Below are 24096 nucleotides of genomic sequence, written 5' to 3' on the forward strand. Positions count from 1 at the left end.
GTTACAAGGGCTATTGAGAGCTTCCACATGAGCAGAATTGCACCATGCAGTTCAAACTACTTTCGCATTGCATTCAGTTTGTATTTTTCTACCGCTGCAAATAGAAGCACATAAGGCTGCAAGCCCCTAAGGACTCGCACAAGGCTTCAAGTGGTGCAAGAGTGCTTTATGAGGTGCTTGTACCAAGGCTGCAATGGAAAAGGATTGCTATGTAACGAAGCAGGAGAATGCGCTTCTTTTATTCATTTTTTATTTGTCACAAATCTATATATAAAGAGGCTAACTTCTGCACAAACTGAACAAATTGTGAAGCAGTGCAGAATATTCGCTATACACAAAATGGCCTTGCTAAAACAATAAGACAGCCAATGACCCACATTCTGTGTGCTAAAAAAAACTTTGGAGCAAAAATACAACAAAAAAACTTGCAAAACATCGTAGATGGCACCAGGACTAGAAGATATCTTTCTTTGCAGCAACAGAAACATTGCACAGCAGGCATACTAATAAATTGTAAGAGTGCAAGGTTAAAAAAATATAAATTTTGAACTGCATAAAAGCATCATTAAAACAGAATGGGGCTTTACAGGAAAACAAAGAAAGCAGGGCTGTGAACACCCAACAAAACTTCGCAGATGCCAGGTCAGTAAACAAGCCCCCGCTAGTGAACACATCCAGGTGCAAAAGTATAAGGGCATGTGTGGAAAGGAGGGCATTTTTTTTTTCTTTTCGTTCACACCAGCTCGAGCGGCACAAGCAGCAACAGTGTCAGGTGGTACAAAAAAGAAGTTGTAGTGCCGACTCCAGTCCATAGAACGGCCAAAACAATTCTATGCAGAACAGCCAACCTGGGTTTTCGCTGATGCTTTCTTCAAGGTATTGTACCACATGATCAGCACTCCAGAGACTACACAGTTGCAATTAGCCTTTCCCAGCACCTCACATACATCTCAGTACAACAATGTAGCCCATTCTGACACTGCTACTTTTGTGCACATCACCGGTGCTACTACACTACGGTTTTGTTTCCCTTTTAGAAGATAAAACAAAAAAGCAAAAGAACGCTCCAAAGAATAAAAATAGTACAGGGGTATTTTCGTTTGCTTGTTTATGCCACACGCACACACACTCAAAAAAAAAAAAGATGCCTCTCCTCATTCTTGGGTATCTTAGCACGTGCGTCCAGCACACAGCGCTCGATACACCAGCCACTCTTTTATCGACGCCATCCATACGCACACACATTTTCACACAGATATTCGCAAGGTACTCTATATACACCACAAAGCCAAACAATAATATAGATGCAGTCTTTGCCAGAGCAACAAGGTACTTCCAAAGGTATTGTCGGAAGTACATGCAGACTCCAAAAGGTGATGAAATAAAGTAGCCAGACAATAGACTGGCTCACCTAGTCCAACTTTGCTAAAGACAAGACGTGCCGGCGCAGTTTGATTGGCTCACAAATGTAAATAATCCACTAAGCACAACAGCCCTTACAGTATTCCACTTTGAAAGAGCTCCCAGATAAAAAAAACTAGCAACAAAAGCAAAGATTACAGAAACATCCTGAACAAAGAGGGCTCAACAGTTTGTTCTTGAGACTCAATTGACTACAATATAAAGAATAAAAAGTGTGCGCACGTGCACATACACACACACATGTAAATACATGCACGACAAATTGGTGCACGATTTAACATTTTGAAATTTTGCAGAAAAAATTTACCACAGAGAGGTAATTACAATCAAGAGTGGAATACTGTATAAAAATTTGCAGCACAATTGTACTTGACAACAGTCAGTCATTCATTCCTGCAGAAAAAGAAGGGGGAGGGGGCAGCATTTCCCCAAGTGCAAAAGCACCCACTGTTTCTTCACCCAGTACACCAGTCAACACAAGCAGCTTGGGGAATGGAACGGCTGTGTAGACAAAATATGCAAGAGATTCTTTTGTTCAGGACAAGAAATGCTTGCTATACCTCAGTGCTTGCTGTGCAATGACACCCACAACTGTTTCACATATGTAGACGCCAACCAGCACTGCCTGAAGGCTCAACGGCAGGGTATGTCACCGGAAATGGCATGGGCACTTAGTAAATGTAAGCTTTAAAAAGTGACTGCCACAAACGTTGTGCGTGAAACAGGTGACAGCCCTACCACCAGCACACTGGCTTATATTACAGTGAATAGCAATAACTGCTTTGTTACGGTGTCTGAGTAACCACAGACAGAGGTAACCATGTAGTCTCCTCGAACAAAGTAAGACTTTTGTTTGTCATATATTAAAATATTCTGTAGAACATTTGTCAACAATGCAAAGGCACAAGAAAGACACCAATCTGTCGCTTCTTGATATGCATCAATGCAGTCACACTACACATCATACCAGGAAAAAAAAAAAAGGACTATTAGAAAATAGAAGAAGCAATATTAAATACACCAAAAAGGGGCCACTGAGTATGTGCAGGTAACTGCTGATCAGCTTATTAAAAACACAGGCAATCAATATTGATGCAAGCCCCTCCCCGTGCTCTTTGTCCATCGGAAACGGCCTCCATCCATAAAAAGCCAGCTTGTTCAAGGCAGCAGATCTGCAATGCACTACTACTATGCTGACACAATCTCTTCACCACAGGTACAAATGAAGAATGTGCAACTAAAGCTAAATCAAATCAAACAAACAAAAAATGGTTGTTGCCAAACACTAGTTTCTTTTGCTTTCTTCTTCAGGCTAAAAGCGGGAGAGCACCGGGGAAGAAGAAAGAAAAGAAGGTTGCACACATGGACCACGAATATCCACTTCCGAAGCACAGGGAGGGTTAGGATCGAGGGGTGGGGGGGGACATTTGTATCATAGCACTTTTGTTTTTGCTGGCACCAAGAAACACTGACTAGCTTCTTCGTTTCTAGAGCAAAGGCACCAGTTCACACTAAAGGCACACACACCGTTGAAAGCCACAGCCCAGTACCCACCTTAACAGAACAACGCATCTTTTGTACAGTACGCTAAGTCAGGGGCGACAAAGGCACAGAAGTTCATTAAAATTGCAGCTGATGCCAGGATGCGACAAGTCAAGCATTCAAAAATGTTTGTCATAAGTTTGTCTAATGGCACTACCCCAAAAAAGAAAGCATGCCTCTTTAGAAGCAAGGTGCAAAGCAGTCTTTACCTCAATTATCTTCTTCTAGAGGTGATGCAAACATCCTGATAAAATTTGGGACCTCGCATATCCACTATATTTTATCATGAAAATGGGGAGACTACGCAGTATAGAAACTGTCACAAAAGGAGACAGTAATTCAATTAAGCAAACAAAAGAAAACGAAGACAGCAGTATAGGGCAATGTAAGACTGCCTTTGGACAGTGGAGTGTTCATTCATGTCTGCAAACAACTCGAGTGCAATGCAAAAATGGAAAGACAGAGAAAAACAAGGAACTCTGCACACTATTGCAAAGAGTACTCTCGTTGCACAAACATAACAAAAAGAAAAACAAGTTTTTTTTTTTACTTAAAATCATCGAGATAGCCCGTTTTTGTTTTCCTTCGTTAGACCAACCAGTGGAAGTGGCAGGCCAGCCAGCCAGCCTTGTCAGGTGCAGCAGGCGGGATCATCACGAGAAGGTGCACGCACAATGTGGAGTGATTCCCAAGAAACGAAGGCATGTGAGTGCAGAGGAAAAAGTTCATGAGGCAGGAATGAGCAGCAGATGAGTGAGTGATGGCAGCAGTTGGCAGGCTTTTTAGAAGATGGCTCTCTGTCTCAGACCCTCCAAAGCCGGGTGGTAGTATGTTCCTTGTCAAGCCGAAGTGTGTCTATTATCGATTCCTGAAAAGAGCAATGTGCAACATGAAGACGGTAAAAAAAAAAAAAAAATGCAAGCCCTCTCCGACTTTTTTCTTCCCCCCCTGGATATGCATCACACTCCATTACGAGAGGTTCATTGCAGGCCTGTCTTTCTTTCTTTTTCATTCCAGCAGTAGCATGAGCATTGAAGAGCGTTTCAAGAATGTTGTAAGCATGACCACTGCAAAAAAACAGTGTTCTTTAATATCCTTTATATATATATATATATATATATATATATATATATATATATATATATATATATATATATATATATATATATATATATATATATATATATCCTTAATACATAAGGATAAATAAGGAGATATAATACCATATATAATAAATAAGAATATATAATATCCTTTGGCAACCACACTACTACTCTCTGCCTGTGAGATATTCATTGATACCACAGTGTACAGCCAACATTCTTTAATCTACAGAGGCAGGCATGGTGCAGCACATGTGGTGGTTTGGGATACTGTATTTACTCGAATGTAACACGACCACGATTGTAACGCGAGGGTCGACTTTTCGGGTGTGAAAAGGGAAAAAAAAAGCTACGATTGTAACGCGAGGGTAGACTTCGGGCGTGCGACAGAAAAACCGAAAAAACCCAAATATGACACGAGGAACCGACATCGCACAGTTCTGAGGGTAAAAGACAACTTTACTGAAATACAAGCCAAACAGGCATTCCTATACACCCTCATCCTCCCTGCAGTTGTCGCCGTCACTGTCATCATCACAGCTCGACTCTTCTTTGTCACTAGCTGCCTCCCACAGCAGGTCGTCATCGCTTCCATCTAGAGCATTTGAAATTGAGCATTTCTTAAATGCGCGGTAGCCCAAATCATGAGGCAGCCCGTACCAAGCTGCTGAAACCCAGTGGGCAACGGTAGATGCGCTTGGGCATTTCAGCCTACCTGCAGGTGTTGTTGATCCGCTTTCAATCCACTACCAGTATATTGTCGCAAGCGATCCTTGAAGGGCTTGTTCATGCAAATGTCCAGAGGCTGGAGAATGGAGGTCATGCCACCCGGTATAGCAACGAGATGCGTTCGGTCACACTGTAGCTTTTGTTTGACGCCGGGTGTCAGGTGACCTCGGAAAGAGTCCAGAGCCAATAGTGCTTCCGGATGCAGCAATGCACCTGGCCTTCGGTCCCATACGCTTTGAATCCAATCTATGACAAGATTTGAGTCCATCCAACCGTTTTCGTGACAGCGCACGATAACGTCTTTCGGGAAAGTTTCCTTCGGGATCGTCTTCCGGCGAAAAATGATGAATGGAGGGAGCTTGCGGCCGTCAGCCAAACATGCCAGCATAACGGTAATCCGATTTTTTTCGTTGCCTGTGGTTCTAAGGCAAACTTCATGCTCACCAGACTTGTGCACTGTTCTGGACATAGGCATGTCCAGATACACGGGGGTCTGGTCGGCATTGCCGATATGTCCAAGTGGCATGTTGGTAGAGCGACGAAGGTCGATGACGTAGCGCTGGAACTCTCGAAGTTTTGATTCGAAGTCCCCAGGCAGCTTCTGGCAAATAGAAGTCGTGCGTCGAAGGGAGAACCCGGCCCTTCGCATATACTTCTGCACCCAGCCTCGTGATGCTTAAACTGGTTTTGGGTCAAACCCGTGTCCCGCGCAAGCTCCTGTGCTTTGCACTGAAGCATTTTAATGCTTACTCCAAGTAGTCAGGAACGTTGCTCGCTAATGAACTCTGCAAGGCGATGCTCCAACTCCGGGAAGCGGCCTTTCTTGGACCCCCGAAAGCCTTTTCGCAGGCTGTTGCAGTTAAACAATTCCTCGCAATGTTTCCTCCATCCCCTGATCGTCGATCCGTTGACGTCCAGACGTCTTGCAGCCGCTGAATTTCCCACTTTCTCAGCAAGCAGAACAGCGTTGCGCTTGAAGCCAGCTGTATACTGAGCGCGTGAGCACGCCATTCCGCTTGAAGACAACTCGACCGTTTGATGGGGATAGGCCTAAGACTCGAAGCACGGAACACACAACTACACTCGAGAAAGAGCGAACAAAGCGCGCTGCTCCATGCCCTGCTGCCTGTTAGTCATGTGGCCACGTTTTTGCATCAGTTGCAAAGATTAACAGACAGATGGCAGTGGGATCGCTCGCTCCTTTGCTGGCGTCTTGGCGGCGATTGCGAGCGCTCGGTGCCTCCGAGATGGCTGTTTCATTTTGCGGTCACGGAGGCCACACAACCTCGCAACAGGTTGCGAGCATTCGTCAAGAAGTGGTACCCTCTCATCGCGCCAGTGACTCTAGTTGGCGTCGACTTTTGTTGGCTTGTTCTCACTGGTGTCTTTTTTTTTTACATTTACGATTAGGTTGCCGCTTTGTCCTAGTAGTTGTGACCTGTGGTTCGCGTACTGGTTGACCGGCGAGCTGGAGTGAGTGATCAAATGACCAGTACGATCAACGCTCACGTTTGACACAGGAAATGATTTTAATATTGTGTGTTTGGTGCTCTTCTTCGAGTTTTTAAACCTAGTATTCGATTGTAACGTGGGGGGTGACATTTCCTTTCTACTTTCGGTAAAAAAACTCGCGTTACATTCGAGTAAATGCGGTACTTGGCCAATCATGCATTGTCATCTTACCAACAAGAGTGTTTCACATCTTCAAGACTAGAAAACAGTACCACTGTTTCTTCTTAGTGAAGCCTACCTGGGCATGAGTAAAACACATGTGGGCTAAAACCAGCTGTCATGCTTGCATGCAAAGTGTTCTGCATAAGCTCTTCTTTTCGGGGCCAACAACTTCACGAACTGTTCAGATAAAAGCGTAGTAAAGTAGTCTACACCTCTGGGTGCAGACAGAACACCCCTTTATGCATTGTCAGAAATTCTAGTCATGTAGGTAAGTTATTAGTATGACAAGCCAAACATATGGCTCGCACATGAAACTGATAATTCTGACACTTCATTATTCAATAAATGCAGAAGACACTATTCAGTCCTATTCAACAACAAAAGCAAATTCCATGCAAATGGTAGGACCGATAGAAGGGAACAGTGCAGCTCATGCTATAAATTAGTTTCCTGCTTTCTCAGCTTAGAAAAGCAAAGGTCTGAACACCTGTACACAGCATATCTTCCTTGCCACACAACAAACAGGGTTGCACCATTAGAATGCACTGCATCCACAAATCTCGACACACACACACAACACATCACACACACACACACACACACGCACGCACGCACGCACGCACGCACACACACACACACACACACACACACACACACACACACAAGCGCACACAAAAAAAAAGTAGCGTAAAAAATAGTAAGCAGTTCAGGCTGTTAAAGCACATAACAATGGCACACAGGTAAGCAGACACACACACCGGGGCTTGGTCATTCACCCCTCATAACCATGCCAAATTACCTCATTTCCCTCGACACGAGTCAAAATGCCTTTCAATGTTGCCGTAGTTTTAAAAGAAAAACTGAAATGCAAAAGGTAAGGACGCTTAGATGGTATTGTAGAAGCAAGCTGCAGCCCCACCATCAATGCTGCTGCAAAACTTGGAACAATACTGACGCAACTGGCAGAAAAACTTCCCTTCCAGAGAAGGCTAGTAGGGATGAAAAACTGCATGGAGACTCTTAGATGTTATGATGTTTGATTCTCGTTTTAAGCTCCTTAAAGGAAACTGATGTTCACACTATGGCTGTATGTTTTAGAAAGGCCCTCCTAAGACAGCACTGGACTGTTCAGCCATGTACCAAAGCTACCGCTTGTTTATAAAGTGCGGGAACATGGAAGACTGCTGGCAATGCCATCGACTCTTGTACCAGATAATAGCCTGATGCAATAACAGTCTGCAAGCCATTTTCATCGTGTTAGCTTCATCATGTTGACTTGACCAGCATATGAAGAAGAGCCAAAGAGAGAGCTCCTATGATAGTAATTCCCAAAACTCGCTGACCAGGGTTTCTATTGTGCCATTGCAGATAATATCATCAAACTAATTAAGGCTGACACATCAAAACATGGAAGTTTAACCTGGAGCTTGAACAAAAAGCAAATAGCATCAACAGGACAATAAGCAACAACTTGGAGCAGGAAGTAAAAGAAAAAATAAAGAAACACCGCTGACCTTGTTGGAGAGTCGGGACCCAAACTCCTTCAACTGTTCATCAATGCTCTTCTTGGAATCTGAGCACTGCGATTGCGAGACCGAAGCGCTTGTGGCCCCAGCAGCTGCTGCCTCACTTGCAACCACGGCAGAGAGACCAGAAGAGCCTGCAAATCAATCAGTGAGGCTGTCAGCACCGTTCACAGCAACACAGTGGAAAGCAATGACAAACAAACAGGGGAAATTAAATATCGCTCTTTGGCACACTTGAAAATACATGCGGGAAGAACAGATGACAAATTATTGCGCAAATACTCACAGGGTAAAATTTTGCACAGAAACGAACATGTGGTATGTGGTGTTTAACGTACCGAAGCAGCACATCGGCTATCAAGGATGCCACAGCCGAGGGATTCAGATTAATTCAGACCCCATGGGGTTCATTAATGTGCGCGGACATTGCACAGCACACAGGCATTTTTGTATATCAGCTTCATCTAACTGCAACCGGGATTCAATCCTGCAACCTTGAGATCAGCAGCCAAATGCCAAAGCCGTTGAACCATCGTGGCGGGCTAACAGTGAAACAGACAAGCTAGAATTATGGAAGGATGGAGAATACAAACTAAAACAAATCTTGGGCTCACAATATTCAATGACACTGATATGGCTCTATTAGAGCTGAAACGACTGTGCTACACCCACGGCACAAGCATTTCACAAGTTGGATTTGAACTCCGCAAGCCTTTAGCTCCAACACTGCCACTCAGGATCTGCTCTCGCTCAGCCCCCCCGACATCCCAGTGAAAGATTTTTACTAAGAAATGCACTTTAGATTCGTCAAACTAATGACATCACAGCGGCAGTGGACCACGCGTTTTGAATTCTAAGCTGCCATATACAATGGCTGCCTCTGCAGGCCATCTCCAACTGATGCATTCACAGAGAGAACAGCGTCCTCACCAATCTCATCTTTGCTGCCCGTCCTGCGGTGCGCTGCTGTTGCACCTGCCGCAGCAGAGCCCAGGGTGACAGAAGAAGCCGCACGGGCATGCCGCGGCCGCCCCATGACCGCACTTTGCAGCACTGCATCTTTTTCCTGTGAGTGCTGCTGAAGCACCCTGATCATGGCGTCCTTTTCCGCAAGCCGGGACTCCAGATCCTTCAGCCTAAGCGTTTTGGAAAAGAAGGGCAGAGGGGAGAGAAAGAGAGAGCAGGGGTAAGGATGAGAAGAATCAAACCACTAATTCCCACATTGCTAGCACAAACTCCTCCCTGCTTACAACTTACACATGTACCAAAGACAGAAAAGCAGAGAATACCGAGCCTGCTGATGGAAACAAACTTCCCAGACGTATCACCTTCCTTGGGGATGAAGAAGTGACAGCGATTGCTATGCTGGCTGCACCGGCCAGGACAAACAAATGTAGGGAGACTCTAAAGCAGGAAAAACTTACTTTCCCTCCTGCTCGGCACACTTGCGCTGCGAGGCGTAGAGCTCATCCATCTGCTTGAGTTTCTCCGACCGGACCTGTGCAATCAGCTTTTCGCTCTCCTGGGAGGTGCGCTCTAACGCTGCTATCTTGGCATCCCTGCAATCACAGAGAACAGCAGGGTTTAGGAAGGCCAACAACTACACAGTCACAAATGCATTTTCAGTGCATCCCTTAATTTTTGCTTCGACAGGTGCCTGCAAATTCGTCAAACTGCTGAATGTCCTCGGTAGTGCCAAGACGTTCGAAACAATATGTCCTGCTGTTACCTTCAGCGACTTGCTTCAGCACAAGTGAAGTACAACACAATGCTGCACCTCAAGGACCACAGACATATTTGCACTAAGTAAAAAGCTTTTTTTTTTCTTTTTCTGCTATTCTTATACAGATTTTCACTACTCTTTGGTAAGCATACTTCAAATTAGACCACTAAATGCGAAACTTTTGGGGCATCTATTGTTATACGCTACTCAGCAGGCCATAGAATTAGGCGTAAAACCAAGTTCAGCTTCAAAATTTCATGCCAAGGCATATTCAAGCTTCAGAGACTGAAACAGGCCTGGGCTGCCAGCATCTCCATCCCCTTCCTGCTGAAGGTCACATGGCTTCCTGCCTTAAATATGTGTCTATCAAGATTCCTCATCGAAAACCATCATTCTGCAAGTTCCTATTGCACCAGCTGGGTTCTCTTAAAGAGCAGCAAAGTGTACTGCCATGCTGAAGTGTGCAGTGAAAATTCACCTGAGTGGGAACGTTGCTGAAGATGCTTTTTTTTCACCACCCCAACATTCAGTCACAAAGACCTCTTCCTTTTTTTCACATCCTTCCTATTTTCTGCCACAATTTTGCTTGAACAGTGTACATACACGATCACTATTATTCTTGCCCATTTCCTCACAGTCATTACTGCATTAGTGGCACAAGGCGAAGCACTTTTCGTTCAACTTCCACGGTCTCCCTCTGAAGTGAATGTTTTGGTGGCTAGAACGCGATACTCCAGCTAACCTAGTCCACTAAGCAGATTCTAATATTATAGCACTAACTGAGAAGTGGCATCAACTGCAGGCCACCATAAGGCCGTCTATTCATGTTGAGCTTGCACCACAACCAATCTTCACTGCTTTTTTGCCAAAACAGCCCAGGACTGGAACAATCTTACCAAAAGTGCCATCGCCCACACAAACCCGGTTCATTTCCTCACACAAACCCGGTTCATTTCAAGTCAGAGACCGAGTCACTCTTCCATTAACATCATGTTAAAAAGCCCACCCCGCATGTAAAGCCCTCAACTTTAAGGGCCCCCGAGGTATCTCAAATAAGTAAATAAACATAATGACAGCAATGCCGTGTATATATATTGGCCACTTCTGTTTTAACCAATGCATGCAGCTGTCAAGGGCTGGTAAGAGTGTTTAAAATGTCCGATTCACACCGAAATGGCTAATCTGCAAAAACAGCACCGGTACTGCAAACTGGTGCAAAGAACATGACAAGTTAGTGCAGCCCAGAATAGCAAAATGAAACAAGCATTTTAAAGACGGTAATAGAGCAGCAGTTGGGCTAGTTAAAGACAGCTCTGCCTATCAACCAAAACAAACTGTTCACAGGACATCCTATTTCACCATCTTTAAAAATTTGAAAAGTACCGTAATTGAAACTTGGGGGGCAGGAAATGCAAGAACAAGATTCGACACAGTGAAAATACTCACTTGGGTACCGAGGCAGCGTCTACGGCTATCTGGCGCATTGTGCTCTCCTCCAGGTATCTCTGCTCCCACTGACAGAGGTGACAGAGAAAACAAGGACTTCAGATACCATCGCACACCGGGCAGGCTCTACAGCCTTTTCACATTTTGAGCAAACTACTCACCTTTGCAACCTCGTTTTCCAGGCTGATGATCTTCTCCTCATATTCTCGCAAGGTCTTCCTAAGCATCTCCATGTCTTCTGCTTCCTTTCTCGAATTCCCCTGAGATTTACCATCAATCTGAAAAAGCCCATACACAGCTAAGTTACACTCAGCTCATCTAAACACAGCCGAAATGCCTATGGAGATGTCTTAGAAGACATCAGGTAAAATGTACAATGCTGCTCTTCAGCAGCAAGCAAATTATGAGACACCAGTGGTAAACCGAGCCAGCATTATAATAACACACAGTATACTATGGCAGGTATCGTATCTGCCATAAACTCTCGAAACATCGCTCGTCAAACAATGTTCTCAAACTGCTGTCTCCGGAACGGGACCAACCTTCTGAGCCGTGAGGTTCTCCACGTCTCTCTCCAGCTGGCTTCGGAAGCGCTTCTCCATCTGAAGTCTCCGCTCGCTTGCCATCTGCATGTCAGCCAGGTGCTTCTGCAGCTGACCGGCCCGTTCCACATAGAACTGCTTCTTGCGGCACTGGGCAAAGGAAGTAAAACAAGCATGATGACACGTGTTCTCAAGCCCAAGTGCATAGTGACATCGTAAATTTAAATGTTTCAAGTGTGGAGGCACTCTGGCAAAAACTTGGTCCTCACCTCTTCCTCCAACCTGACCACATTGGCCTGTGCGTTGTTCAGGGCATTGTCGAGGATGTCAATGTGATTGCGCTGCTCTTGCAGTGTTGCTCGTTGTGCCTGGAGTTCAATCTCCTTGCGTTCCTTCTCCGCCGTAAGCTCTCTGTCTGCACACACGAAGACACAAAAAGAATTAGTGGCATTTGAAGCTTTATTGGATATCTACGTCGACCAGACTAATGCAGTCAATTCCCAATAAACTGAACTTGAAGGGTACCAAAAATTTCTTTTAATTAACTGGTAGTCTAGTCCATTGCATCATGATGCCAGTGAATAGGCCTTGAGGATGCAAGCACTCGCTCCAAAATGTGGACATTGGAATAACACTTACTCAGTTGGCATTAAATTTGATAGGCATGGCAAACGTGATAAGCACACTTACTCTGCGTAAGGAGCTGTGCAATAAGTACGTCTCTTCTGCCGACCTCCTTTTTCAGTTCGGCATCGCTGTGCTCTGGCAGCTGCAAGTTTCAAAACATTTAATGAGTTTGAGGAGTCTCGAAAATTGCCAAAAGACAAGACTGCCTGCTGACAGTGATAGCGCTACTCACCGACTGGATCGACATCTGTGTCAGGGTAGCATCCAATTGTTCTGCACAAGTGAAAACAAATGTCTCAGTCGGACGTTCTAGACAAGAGCTGCCCATATAGGTCAGCACTGAACTGCAGTGTGAATGTACTAAGTATGAAAAGTGTAACAACTTCAAGGGACTGCAAACCGGCTTTAAGGCTTCGAAATTTTTACCCATAAAGGAAAGCACATTGTCCAAAGCGCCCAATTATGCAAGTTTCCTCAGAAATGGCAGAAAAAAATGTTTATGTAATCTGCAGATGCACTTTTCATTTACAATTCCAAAGATAAACACGATAAATGAGAGCAATAGTGACTGCACACTGGAAATATACAAAGAACCAGAAACATGCGACTTCAGCTGCAGGGCAGATGGACAACTGCTTTGTTTTTCTGCCCAAAAGTATGTACTATTGCACTCAATATGAACTGCAACACAGGAGCATTGCCAACCCAGCACTGCTGGGAATTTGTGCACTTAACCGTTTATCCAAAGAACAACACGCATTAAATGTTTAAGCAACCTGGGTGCTCTGTATAAAGGGCGCATTATTTTACTATAAAGCGGAATCCACAACAGGTTCACTCCTGAAATGTTGCAAGTCATACTGAGCATGACAGCACAATCATGAGCAACACGAGACGGAACTAAGTTTGAGCATTCATTCATTGATTACTGTGTAATTATGTGACGAGCACAGTTTTTTTTTTTTCTAACTGGTCTTCCTCTTGGCATATAATGTCCAAAAGTCATTCTCAAATTTAGTGCAGAAATAATCAGAAAATTCGCAATTTCTTGCGAAAACTTCGTTCCCTCTCATATTGCTCACAACTGTACATAGTGCTCCTGCATGCATGGATACAAAAGTGTATGGGCTGCCATGCTATAGAGGTGCCGCTGTTCCACTCGTCTAGTTTTTCCTGGCCCTCTTTCCAGCATAAACTTTTTTTACATCAAAGGCTGTACTGAACAGCCCTCAAAAAGTAACTAGACATTGCAAGCACCTTACAAGAAAAGGAATGCATGAAATTTAACGATAAATGTGCAGCCGTATGCCGGGAATAAGCTGCCGGTGTCAGTTTCATCGCAGAACATTGTTTCGTTACACTCAGCACAATTTTCTGCACCAAGTTTAAATTGAAATTCCTCTAACCTGTAATGTCCTGTTCAATACTGTCATTGTAAGAGAAGCTCTGTCCACTTCAACCATAACCTAACAGCACATTAAAGGTGATAAAGTGCACAGGGACATGACCACAAGCTGTAAGCTTCAATATTTTCGTAGGACCAAAACCAAAGCGACACATTGACTTATGCAAAAAAAAAAATGAAAGTACCACAAAAATTTTTGCTTTAACAGCCGGCAACATGCCGACATCTTAACAGAAAACCAAGGCTCTAGCTTAGGCCATTCACTGTAAGACCATTCACACTTACAACACACACATGCTGTGAAACAAGACTGGTAACGATGTTTGCACAGAACCACCAGAGAAGTCAAATTCACGCTCATACAAGTGAATCCTTGTGTGTTCACCCCGCTTTAATCCTAAAACCTCCTCCCTGTGGTGAGGTATGCAGTGTTTGACAAACATTAGATAGTCGTCTTTGCACTGAACACAGTCCATTGCCATTAGTCCCATAAGCCAACCTCTGCTCTGCAGAAACAGAATTTTGGTACGCTTGCAACCACCCATCCATTGAACTAAAGATACAGCAAGCCCACCTTTGAGTCGACGTGCCACCTCCTGAGACTTGCTGAGCTCCCGTTCAAGGCGAGACTGCATGGCTGTGTGCAGGCGCTCGCGCTTCTCTGTCGACTGCACCAAACTGTCGTGGTCGCCCTGCAGCTTCTGCAACTCCAGCTCCAGCCGCTGCAACCGCGACACCTTGCCATAGTACATGTCCAGCTCTGCCTTCAAGGTACTGTTCTCCTCGAGCAACTGCTGCACTGCTTGCACTGCAGTCTCGGGTTCCAAGGTCAAAGTGCTTCCGCTCGGGCGAATATGCATCTGTGGTTGTTGTTGGTATTGCTGATGTTGTTGCTGATGTTGTTGCTGATGTTGCTGCTGCTGCTGCTGTTGCTGTTGGTAGAGGAGTGCAGCTGCAGCGGCAGCTATGTTGGTTTGCTGGTGTTGCTGCTGCTGCTGCGGCGAGGCCTGCTGCGAGAAGATGCGTGACGGCGATCCCCTGCCTGCACAGACACCGGCACTTGCTGCGGCAGCATCAATGTCGACCGCTGCCATCTTCCAGCGTGGGGAGCTGCTTCCTCCATTCCCTGCCTGCAGCAGAATTGAGCAGCACAGGGTGATTTCAGAAACCAGCGATCGCAGACTGCTTTTCACGGAAGCACTGCGCAAATGCTACTGAGTTTATTCAAACACAGGTCGGCACAAGTGCACTTCAACTTATCCAGCTAGTCAAGTCAAATGACGAAAAAATTAAATTACAAGGCTATTGCTGTATTTTAGGAGAATAGAAAAGTCTGCACACTATCAATGCATACTTTGAAGACACCGCTTTAGCTGTTACATGAGCACAAGGTAGCCACATATTGCAGATATACATGCACAAGGCTTTTGCTGCTGAGTAATAGGACGTTTCCCATTTTTTTCTTTCTCTATTACTCAACTTAACTGTGATTTCACTGCAAGCTTTAAGTTATCAGCCCTTATATCCCTCCCAGCCTTCCCTGGAGAAAAAGAGAAGACGAAAAGAAATAGTTAACAAGAAATGGCCCAATAGAGGCTGAATTGGTGTTTGGGGTGGTAAGGGGCATTAATTTGCCAGGCAATGTTTGTAGGGCACATCACAGCTTTGAATAACATTCTATAATCAAACAAACGCAGAACTACACAATCAGAAATGATGTGGTGCACAACAAAGGAAGTGACATCTGAATGTAGCTGCCAAGTTTTACATTTACACGATGCCTCAGAGCTAGTAGCTGCTGTCAGTTCCCCCTTTCGTTACTCAGAAAAATGCTGCTCATGGCAAGCTGAAAGCTCAAAGAGAAAAAGAAAAAATTGTTTGCACATCACTGCCTTGCTCACAATGCGATGTGAAAGAAGAAATAGTGAGTTGCCACAAACACCTGTGGTTGGTTGCCAACCTTTGCTTCTCTCTATAGCTTTTGTTACTTCAAGAATCACTGACTCCAGTAAGCTTTCTAAAATTTTACTCAACTCGGCTCAATGCCCCCAGCACACAATATCCTTCAACATTCCAAAAAGCTGCTTGTTTTTACTTGCTTATACACATTTCTGGAACCACAGTGCCAAATGCTGGCATGCAGAGCTTTATCATTGGCTGACAAAGAAATTATGTAAAAAAAAGTGAGTCGCATGAGCATAAGCCTTCAAGAAAAGTGCAAAAATAATGACTTGCTTTTGTTTGCAACAGCGAGGGGTCGAAATGGAGTACTGTCACACATACCACCAATTTGCTTTGAAATGCACCGATGGGCACGATACCATGCACAACTTGTCTCTAAGTTAAGGCCTGGATAGCCCAAATGCATGCTAGCAGTTTTACATTCAGTGCCAACCAGTAAGATAAACTGATGGCACAAGGCCCGGCTAAGAAGGAACAAGAGAAACCATCTGGTTACAAATGCGCAGGCAGTTATGCATGCACTACAAGGTGTGACTACAGGGTCAATACTACGTGTGCCACATCATCAAGAAAGCATGCACTATGCCGGTTTTAAAATTAAACATCGCAATATATTACCAGAGTGATCAAATATAGGTACGTTCTTAATCATACACGTGTGCACACACACATGCTGCAGGAAATGAGATGATAGCACTAGCATTACGCCATAAAATGCTGCACACATGTGCTGCATACCTCTGCACTATGTCATGTGAATGCCGCACCGCGCTTTTGATAAAACAGTTGGTCTGGTCTGTGATGAAGCAAAGGAATGTTCAGCACATAGCCGAAGGCCACTTGCAATCAAAACACAACTGCTAAAAGAGAGTTGTTGCCTGTCGTTAAATCCCTCCAAATACCATGATATTTCTGTGCCCAAGAATATTTGCAGAAAGCTGGGGTCCTATTGAGGCTGCACTATGACTAGTACTCTAAAACCATAATATACTTGCTCCAAATGTTCACAAAAATCCCGCTTCAGAGTACTACATCCATTGAGAAACTGAGAAACAATGCATAACAGTTTAGTTTCTCATCCAACATCATTCTTAATGACAATTTCACACAACATGTCAAACTGACCCTATAAAATCCTGTGACCACCTTATGCCTGACGTTTAATCCATGTAAAAGGTGCCAAATAATCACAATTAACAAGTATCTTAAGCGAAGTACACAGAGATATTATCTGCCCTTCGTCAGAATGATCAAAGCCTGTTTCTATTATTTTTCTGCTCCTACAGGAAGCACAAAAACTTTAAATGCTTCCCAGCTCAGGAAAGCACAGCACCATGTTACATGGATTCATCCCCAGTCCAGAAGACATGAGTAGTAATGGTGTACCAGCGTACAAACCTTATCAACAGTACTATCTTGCAAGCATTGCTTGCGTTTCTGAAATATGCGCAATACTGCAGCTGCTGCAGTCAGGGACACAACCACCATCTACACACGCTTGCATCTGCACTCACTTTGCAGATGTGCAGTCAAGGGTGCAAATGCTGCATCAATCCGCCAAGAGAGTTGGACATAATGAAAAAGCACTCTGATACACTGCTATTCCACACATTAAACTGCGTGCTGTAGACACATTTCTTTAATAGCACCCCAACCACTTTATCCCTTCAATAATGATGTGGCCCTTGGGACCACTTGTCTTCAGCTCTCATGAAAGGCTTCAGAAAGTGGAAGTGACACTTGGATTTTTACATAACGAGTAAAACTGCACAAAGAGAACGGGACAAAAGGCACACATAAGCACAGGCACGGACAAGGCATAGACAAGGCTGCGCCGTGTCTGTGTTTATGTGTGCCTTTTGTCCCATTCTCTTAGCACAGTTTTACCCGTTTTGTTCAAATGAACCAACTAGCCTGCCAGAGCATCCTACTTGGATTTTTGCACTGCTCCAACACAATCACTTGAACAAACCGATCCAACCACACTCACTGCATATGCACATGTATTTTGGTGATATAACCGTGGTGCCTGTCACGAAGCTTTTCAACAGCACACCGAGATGAGACGAGTGGAAGAAGAAACAGTGGACCACCACAACATCCATCTTTCTTTCACTTTTGGCTCGTCTTGGTTCGCTAATGAAGAGCTTCACGTCACCATAGCAACTCACCCAGATTCCCGTTCTACCTAAGTGGTGCCTGCTATTCTCTGAAGCTCAACGTTACATGCCACATGGCCACACTGAAACAAGTGCTATGTCCAGGCGCATTGTACTTTGTAATGGAGGGCTTCGCGCATCGAAGCTTCCACAGTGCACTCCGATTTGGTAGTTTCTGAAGGTTCCTTGACAATAAATAAAACTAGGAACTCTCAGACATATCACCCTGCTTGACTTGCTGGGAGAACAAGTCACCAAGGACAATTCCTTCAGTCTATATATAGAATTTTACAGCAAATGCCTTGATAATTACAAAGATACCATCAGTGGTCATTCAACAGGTCATAGTTTTGATATCTGTGTTTCCAAAAAGAACTGCCGGAAAGGCACTCGTAAAGAACTGCTACGTTTTCTGTGCAGCAATGGTGTCCTGAAACTCTCAGTGGGATTGGTTGTCTATTTACGCTCACCAAAGTCTGTTACATGAATTAATATGAGGCAGCAATAGGGAGCCCTTCGTGTTAAGGAAAGGGAAAAGAGAGAGGAAAAGAAAGGCTTCACAACAGAAATCGGAAAGCATCGCAGACACTGCTCACCTGGCTAAGGTCACCATGTGACTGGGAGAATGAGAAGCTTCCTGTGGAGCCCTTGCGCACACACTGAGGGTCCTTGTGCACTTCCTTGGCGAGGTGCTTAAGCACTTCAGACTGGTCCAAGTAGTGCTTGGGAATCTCGGTGATTTCACGCACAGGTGCGGCTGCAGCAGTCGACGGTGCCATGCCTTTACCAACACCACTTTCAGGTAGCTTGCCGTAGAAGGGTGATGTAAATCCGTCAATGGAGCTGTTGTTCCGAATCACAAGCGTGTTGGAACGTGAGCTGATCTCGTCTTCGGTCAATGCGGTCTCTTCTCCTTGAGGCTCCTGTCGCTCACCACGTCTCAGGGCGAGTCGTTCTTCTGTGCTAAGGTTTTCCGTTGATGTGGAGACATCAGTCTCACTCCCAGAGCAGCTCTGGCAGTAACCTGCAAAGTACACGTACTTAACTTCACTGAACTACTGTTGTGCAAGTTACTCAAGTTTGTGTTCAGAATAAGGGAAAGCCTTTCTTACTTTACTACGGGAAAAAAAAAAAAAATGCAGCGTTCCCAGGAGCCAGAGAAAATAATTTGCTCAACTTCTACACAGCCAATGCAGGCACTAGGCACAGAAAATACAGCATGCAAACATCTGTGAGAAAAGCTGCATGATCATTATTTTAAGGCCCTAATACACAAGAATGAAACTAAGCATTAATCAAAATACTGCTGATTCCACAAGAACTTCAGATTTTCTATGTGAAAGCTGAGCTCTGCTTTTTATTTCCAAGGAATGAATACAAGCAGCCAAAAAATTACATTACCTGCTGCTATTCAATGCCACCCAATAAGGGAAGTTCAAAAAAGAAAGCAAAGTCTCACAGTCAAGTAATAAGTGACTGCCTCCAAAACCTCTCTCCACAAATTCGTATTGTGTTCAGAAATTCCGGCAAAAGCAGCAGCAGAGAGAACCACAAATTCAAAAATTGAAGCATAAAATAGCATGCTTTTGAACCAAACTGCTGTGTGTGCCACAAACTTCAGCATGCACCCAGTGGAGAAGACAACCAGCTGGGATATCAGCAGGGAAATACAATGTACCACACCTCACATACTGACTACAATACGGAACACCAATGCTGGGGAGCCAGAAGCCGGTACCCTTCCCGTACCCTTCAAAATAAATTTAAAGGGGGGGGGGGGGGGGGGGGGAACTGGCAGGTCCGATATTGGTCTCAAACTGCTCTCAATGAGCATGCCGACATGGCCAACAAAACATATAAATACAAACTGGGACGGCGGGGTTTCCGTATCCCAAGTTACAAAACATTACAAAGCGTCTCCAGTTGGTCGCTGCTAAAAAAAAAAAAGAAGGAAAGTTCGGGATAATACATGCCTAACATCCCAAAGCAACACACCAGCTCATGTCACAGCGGGGTGCGATGCAGACTAATTTCCGCCCTTCGTCTGCACAAGCACGATTACGCACAACCGGCAGAGCTCAGCGACGGAGTCGCACTGAAGCAGGAGAGCAGTCGGCTTCGAAAGAACCCCTCTGCCGAGCACTCGACAGCTACGTTACATCCACAGCTGTGCATGATCACATCACAGCAGCGAACATGCGCGGCACTCACTCGATTGGTAGAACGGCGTCTGGCCATTGTGGGCGGCGTACGACGTCGAGAGTGTGTTACGTACAGCCTTCATCTTGAAGTGTGGATTTGATGAAATGCTCACGGTGTCATCCGCTCGATCATTCGCGCATGCTGAAACGAAACCAACAGTAGGCGCATGTCAGAACTCCTGAATCAAAACACATACGTGGTCCAGCGACAGTGACCAGTTCGTACACGCACTACAACTGAACACAAGAATTCCTAAAGTGCAAACAGCGCAAGCTATACGCGAATGGCCAGTCAGATGGAGCAAACATCGAACGCTGCGCAATGTAAACGTTCGTTATCACGGCGACAAAGCCACAACAAAGCTCATCGCTGCACGAGTACATACGTCACCTTATCGCAGGAATGCGAACCGTGTTGGCTGTCTCCGAAACGCTAAGAACAACGCATTGCTGCGGTATTTCACACAGAATAAATACATTCGTAACGCAATTAGTTAAAACCAGATCGTAGTGGTAACAAAAACTGCGCGCAGAAACATGACCTCCTACTGGAGCTGCCTGCGTCGCCGAGACATCGGAGGGCACAGTCTTCCTCAATGTATGAGACGCAGCACGTTCTGCTCCATTTTCGTTTCCCCGCACGGGACGCATACACCCCGTATGTGCTCGGCGCACGGGCATGACCAGAAGAATCTTTGAAGACACACCTCGGTGACAACCTTCTCGCACACGAGTAGAACCAGCACTACATCCAATGTGTCCGAAGACTGCTCAGGCGTCCACAATTACGTGCGCATTCCTCGGTCGACTGGCTTTAGGCCTATCCTCGTCGCTCGTGATGGGGTGCTCCGGGGCCGCCGCGGCGCCTTCCGTCCCGTACTCGCCAGACGGGCAAACGAACACCGATGGCGCTTACCTTATGCTGCCGTCTTGCTCGTAGGGTTGTGTCGCAGTCGTACGCGTTAGTCGGTTTCGCGAGAAAACTCAAAAACGAGAGCGCAGAAACGAAACGTGTTCGAGCAATAAAGCACACTAAAGACACGGAAAGAAAAGAAATGTTTGGAATTCGCCCACGGATAAACGCTTACGAGGAGGAAGGAAGCGCATTCTCTCCCTCTGGAATTTCAGGCCTAGCGGAGAGAGCAGCCTGCCGAAGTTGCGTGCAGCGCTTGTAGTGCCGCTCAACCGGATGATGTGTGAACTGGCGCGCTTTCCTACGCGACAAAATGTAATCCGGAATGCGCGGCCTAACAGCTACGTTTGTCTTCGCACATTTGTCATAAAAAACTGTCTGCGTGCTGCAAAACTATTAAAGACATTTAAGATAAGCGTGAACAAACCAGATGAAAAAGTTGTAGTGAACGCCGAAGTTTAGCGACAGCGGAACGCTACGACGGCCGCGCGCTTTCGTTCTCTCCGGATTGGCCTGACGGAGTGCGGGCGACACCGTACGTTTCTCGGCGCCGCACAAAACTCCCAAGACGGAGTTTCCAGTCACGCGTCGGCGACTGACCAATGAAAGGGTGCTCAGCGGGTTTTGCTTTTGGTTCTTTTCGCTTAAGAACCCCGCCGGCTAGGGAGGCAGATGGGCCGGCTCCAAGTGACGCCGAAGTGACTGGCTGGGCGCGCAAAGGATGCGGAGTTTCCCCTCGGCTGTCTTACGTTGCTTGCGATGGCAAGAACTTGCTTCCGTCGGCTGCCAAATGCAAGCAGCCAAACTTCAACGCAGTAGCGTCCGGTTCATAAACAGGGGCATACTTGATAAATGCCCTTCAATCGTCTGAGCCTTAGTTACAAAAGTCACAAATAAGAATAAAATGAAATAAAGGTAGCAAGATGTATAAAAATGCGCCGGTTCGAGATTTCTTTCGTTGATTCCTGCTAAACAGTGGTGAAAAAGTGCTCGTAATTGTGGATGCGCATCTGATCTCAAGAAACTGACCTATTATTATGATTCGCACACTGCCATTTCGTTTCATTAATAAGGCGTAAACTTAACGTGCCGTTAATGCTGACCCCTCTAAATGTGCACAGCGTACAGATATCTCATTTTCGAAAATTGATTTGTAGTTTGACGAGTGCAACTTCCGACGCGTCTTGTTATTCTCTAGCGGAAGGCGCCTGCAAATACCCTTTATCGAAAAGTAAAACATTTTCGCCCCTTACGGCACAGCGTAAAACCATTTAAACGCCTTCTTTTGGCCAGCGGAAACAAGCGCCATGCCGCAGCACGCAGCTATTTCGTACCGGAGCGGCAGTTTACGTGCGTGGAATGCCTTTAACGGATTTTCAAGGAAGGCACGTGCTGAAGTCTTGCGCGACGCTTTATATTTCGCAGTAGTAAAGAAGGAAAACATGCTAATGACAGTCGCAGAGTTTCTTTATTTTGCCTCTACTCCCACTCTCTCCGTGGGTTGCGAACACTGCGCCAAAACATGCATGTGCGCTAATCTCCAAGAGCGCTATCGAGAAGTCCGCATTCTCCTTTCATTCATGTTTGCATATATATTTTTTTTTTCGTTCCTTTCGTCTAATCCTAAATTGAATTCTGTGTTTGATGCACACGCAGAATCCTCATTTCCTCGTCAAACTTGACCAAACGATTCATGGCGCATTTCAGGTTGACATAGCTGAACTTTATAGAGAACTCAGTGAGTGTTACGTTGGAAAACTTTGATATATAACCGTTATTTCGATAAAAGCAGCGGAGGTACAAAGGTATCAATACAGTAGCAGAGTACGCGAGACCTGAACGCAAGGCGCTTGGAATATTATTGCTACGGCAGTTTAGCTGTCCTGTATGCGGTGAAGAAAAATGTATGCGACGTGTCGCAATCACCCGGTAATTTCTGGACGCTGTTGATCACACAGACAGTTGAAAAGGCCTCTATATGTGAAAAGGCCTTTCGAGGGTTCGTCGCAGCCGACACAAAGCTTATCGCCATCACACCAGATGCGTTATGGTCGAAAGTTAAATAAACCTTATTAAATGATAATTTTCACCCTTTCTTTATGTTTCGTTGTGAAATGCCACGGGGAGCGATGTCAGTGCACATTAAAGATCCCCAGGTGGTCGAAATTATTCCGGAGCCCTCCAGTACGGCACCTCTCTCTTCCTTTCTTCTTTCACTCCCTCCTTTATCCCTTACCTCACGGCGCGTTTGAGGTGTCCAACGATAAATGAGACAGATACTGCGCCATTCCCTTTCCCCCCAAAACCAATTATTATTATTATTATTATTATTATTATTATTATTATTATTATTATTATTATTATTATTATTATTATTATTATTATTATTATTATTATTTTAAAAAATCCTTGTCTCTACCGCTTCTACTGCTTCCTATCTCTCTTCTGTGCTCAGACACTTTAGCGCTCATGGTGCAACACTACGCGATGTAGAGCGCCAGCGAGCGAAACGTGTTTCATTTCAGAACCCATTGCTTGATAGAACGTTCCTACCGCACTCTTTTTGCTTTTGTTGATGGTAAGGATATACAGTTGATCAGCACACGCCAGGCGCCCGTTGCAGAGCGCGCATTGCATAATAGAGGTGCCATTAAACTATCTTATCTCTATTGTCCTATGACTCGCAGACTGCATTGTGCTGCTGGCTTATCGCGCAAAAGTGCAGCCGCGAATGAACGCGTTCTTATCTCTTTATTGCACTGCTCCACAGGCACTCCAGAGCGAAAGCTTGCGCGTTGAGGCACATTCCAGGGCGTTAAAAAGAAAACAGTAAAGAAGAGGAAGAGAATGTCGAACCCTAGCATCTGCCGACCTAATTTGTGATTGCAAAGTTTGAATGGGACGTTCTGCTCTCCTACATTCTGCACATCGATCCTTTGTCTTTCTTTTTTTTTTTACTTTTGAGCGTATTTCATTGACGTGAGCGCGGCTCCACAAAGCGCAGCTGGGGAATACTCGGATGCGACATTCTCTACTGCGACCCTCCCTGCCTCAAACACGTGGGAACTCATTTTCTGCGCGCATTCAAGCTTCACTAAGCCCAGCTTAATGCAGCTGGGCAC

At 45.2% G+C, this 24096-nt stretch overlaps 1 protein-coding gene across 6 annotated transcripts; it reads right to left on the reverse strand.

Moving 5' to 3' along the window:
• Positions 1–233: 233 nt before the first annotated feature.
• LOC144125400 (uncharacterized) lies at positions 234–21240 on the reverse strand. Of its 6 annotated transcripts, none has more exons than XM_077658755.1 (15): positions 20978–21240; positions 20072–20203; positions 18457–18884; positions 14314–14869; positions 12567–12607; positions 12398–12476; positions 11977–12122; positions 11708–11857; positions 11327–11443; positions 11166–11233; positions 9421–9555; positions 8927–9132; positions 7985–8130; positions 7270–7330; positions 234–3832 (listed from the first exon to the last, which is right to left on the reverse strand). In XM_077658755.1, the coding sequence occupies exons 2-14, from the start codon at positions 20142–20144 to the stop codon at positions 7319–7321; spliced, it is 2157 nt and encodes a 718-aa protein (XP_077514881.1). In that variant the 5' UTR covers positions 20145–20203; positions 20978–21240; the 3' UTR covers positions 234–3832; positions 7270–7318. The 6 variants fall into 6 exon arrangements, with proteins under 6 accessions (XP_077514881.1, XP_077514878.1, XP_077514882.1 ...); XM_077658752.1 differs by having other exon boundaries at positions 21150–21229; XM_077658756.1 differs by having other exon boundaries at positions 20769–20993.
• Between the last annotated feature and the right edge of the window lie 2856 nt (positions 21241–24096).

The sequence above is a fragment of the Amblyomma americanum genome, chromosome 3, assembly GCF_052857255.1.
Source record: "Amblyomma americanum isolate KBUSLIRL-KWMA chromosome 3, ASM5285725v1, whole genome shotgun sequence".
NCBI classification, from domain to species: domain Eukaryota; kingdom Metazoa; phylum Arthropoda; class Arachnida; order Ixodida; family Ixodidae; genus Amblyomma; species Amblyomma americanum.

Excerpts from the sequence above, each read along its gene's own strand:
- LOC144125400 (XM_077658751.1), bottom strand. Across the intron at positions 18,885-20,071 it reads GACGCCGTTCTACCAATCGA|GTTACTGCCAGAGCTGCTCT; the intron begins GTGAGTGCCGCG and ends TGTACTTTGCAG. Across the intron at positions 11,858-11,976 it reads TGGTCAGGTTGGAGGAAGAG|TGCCGCAAGAAGCAGTTCTA; the intron begins GTGAGGACCAAG and ends TCCTTTGCCCAG.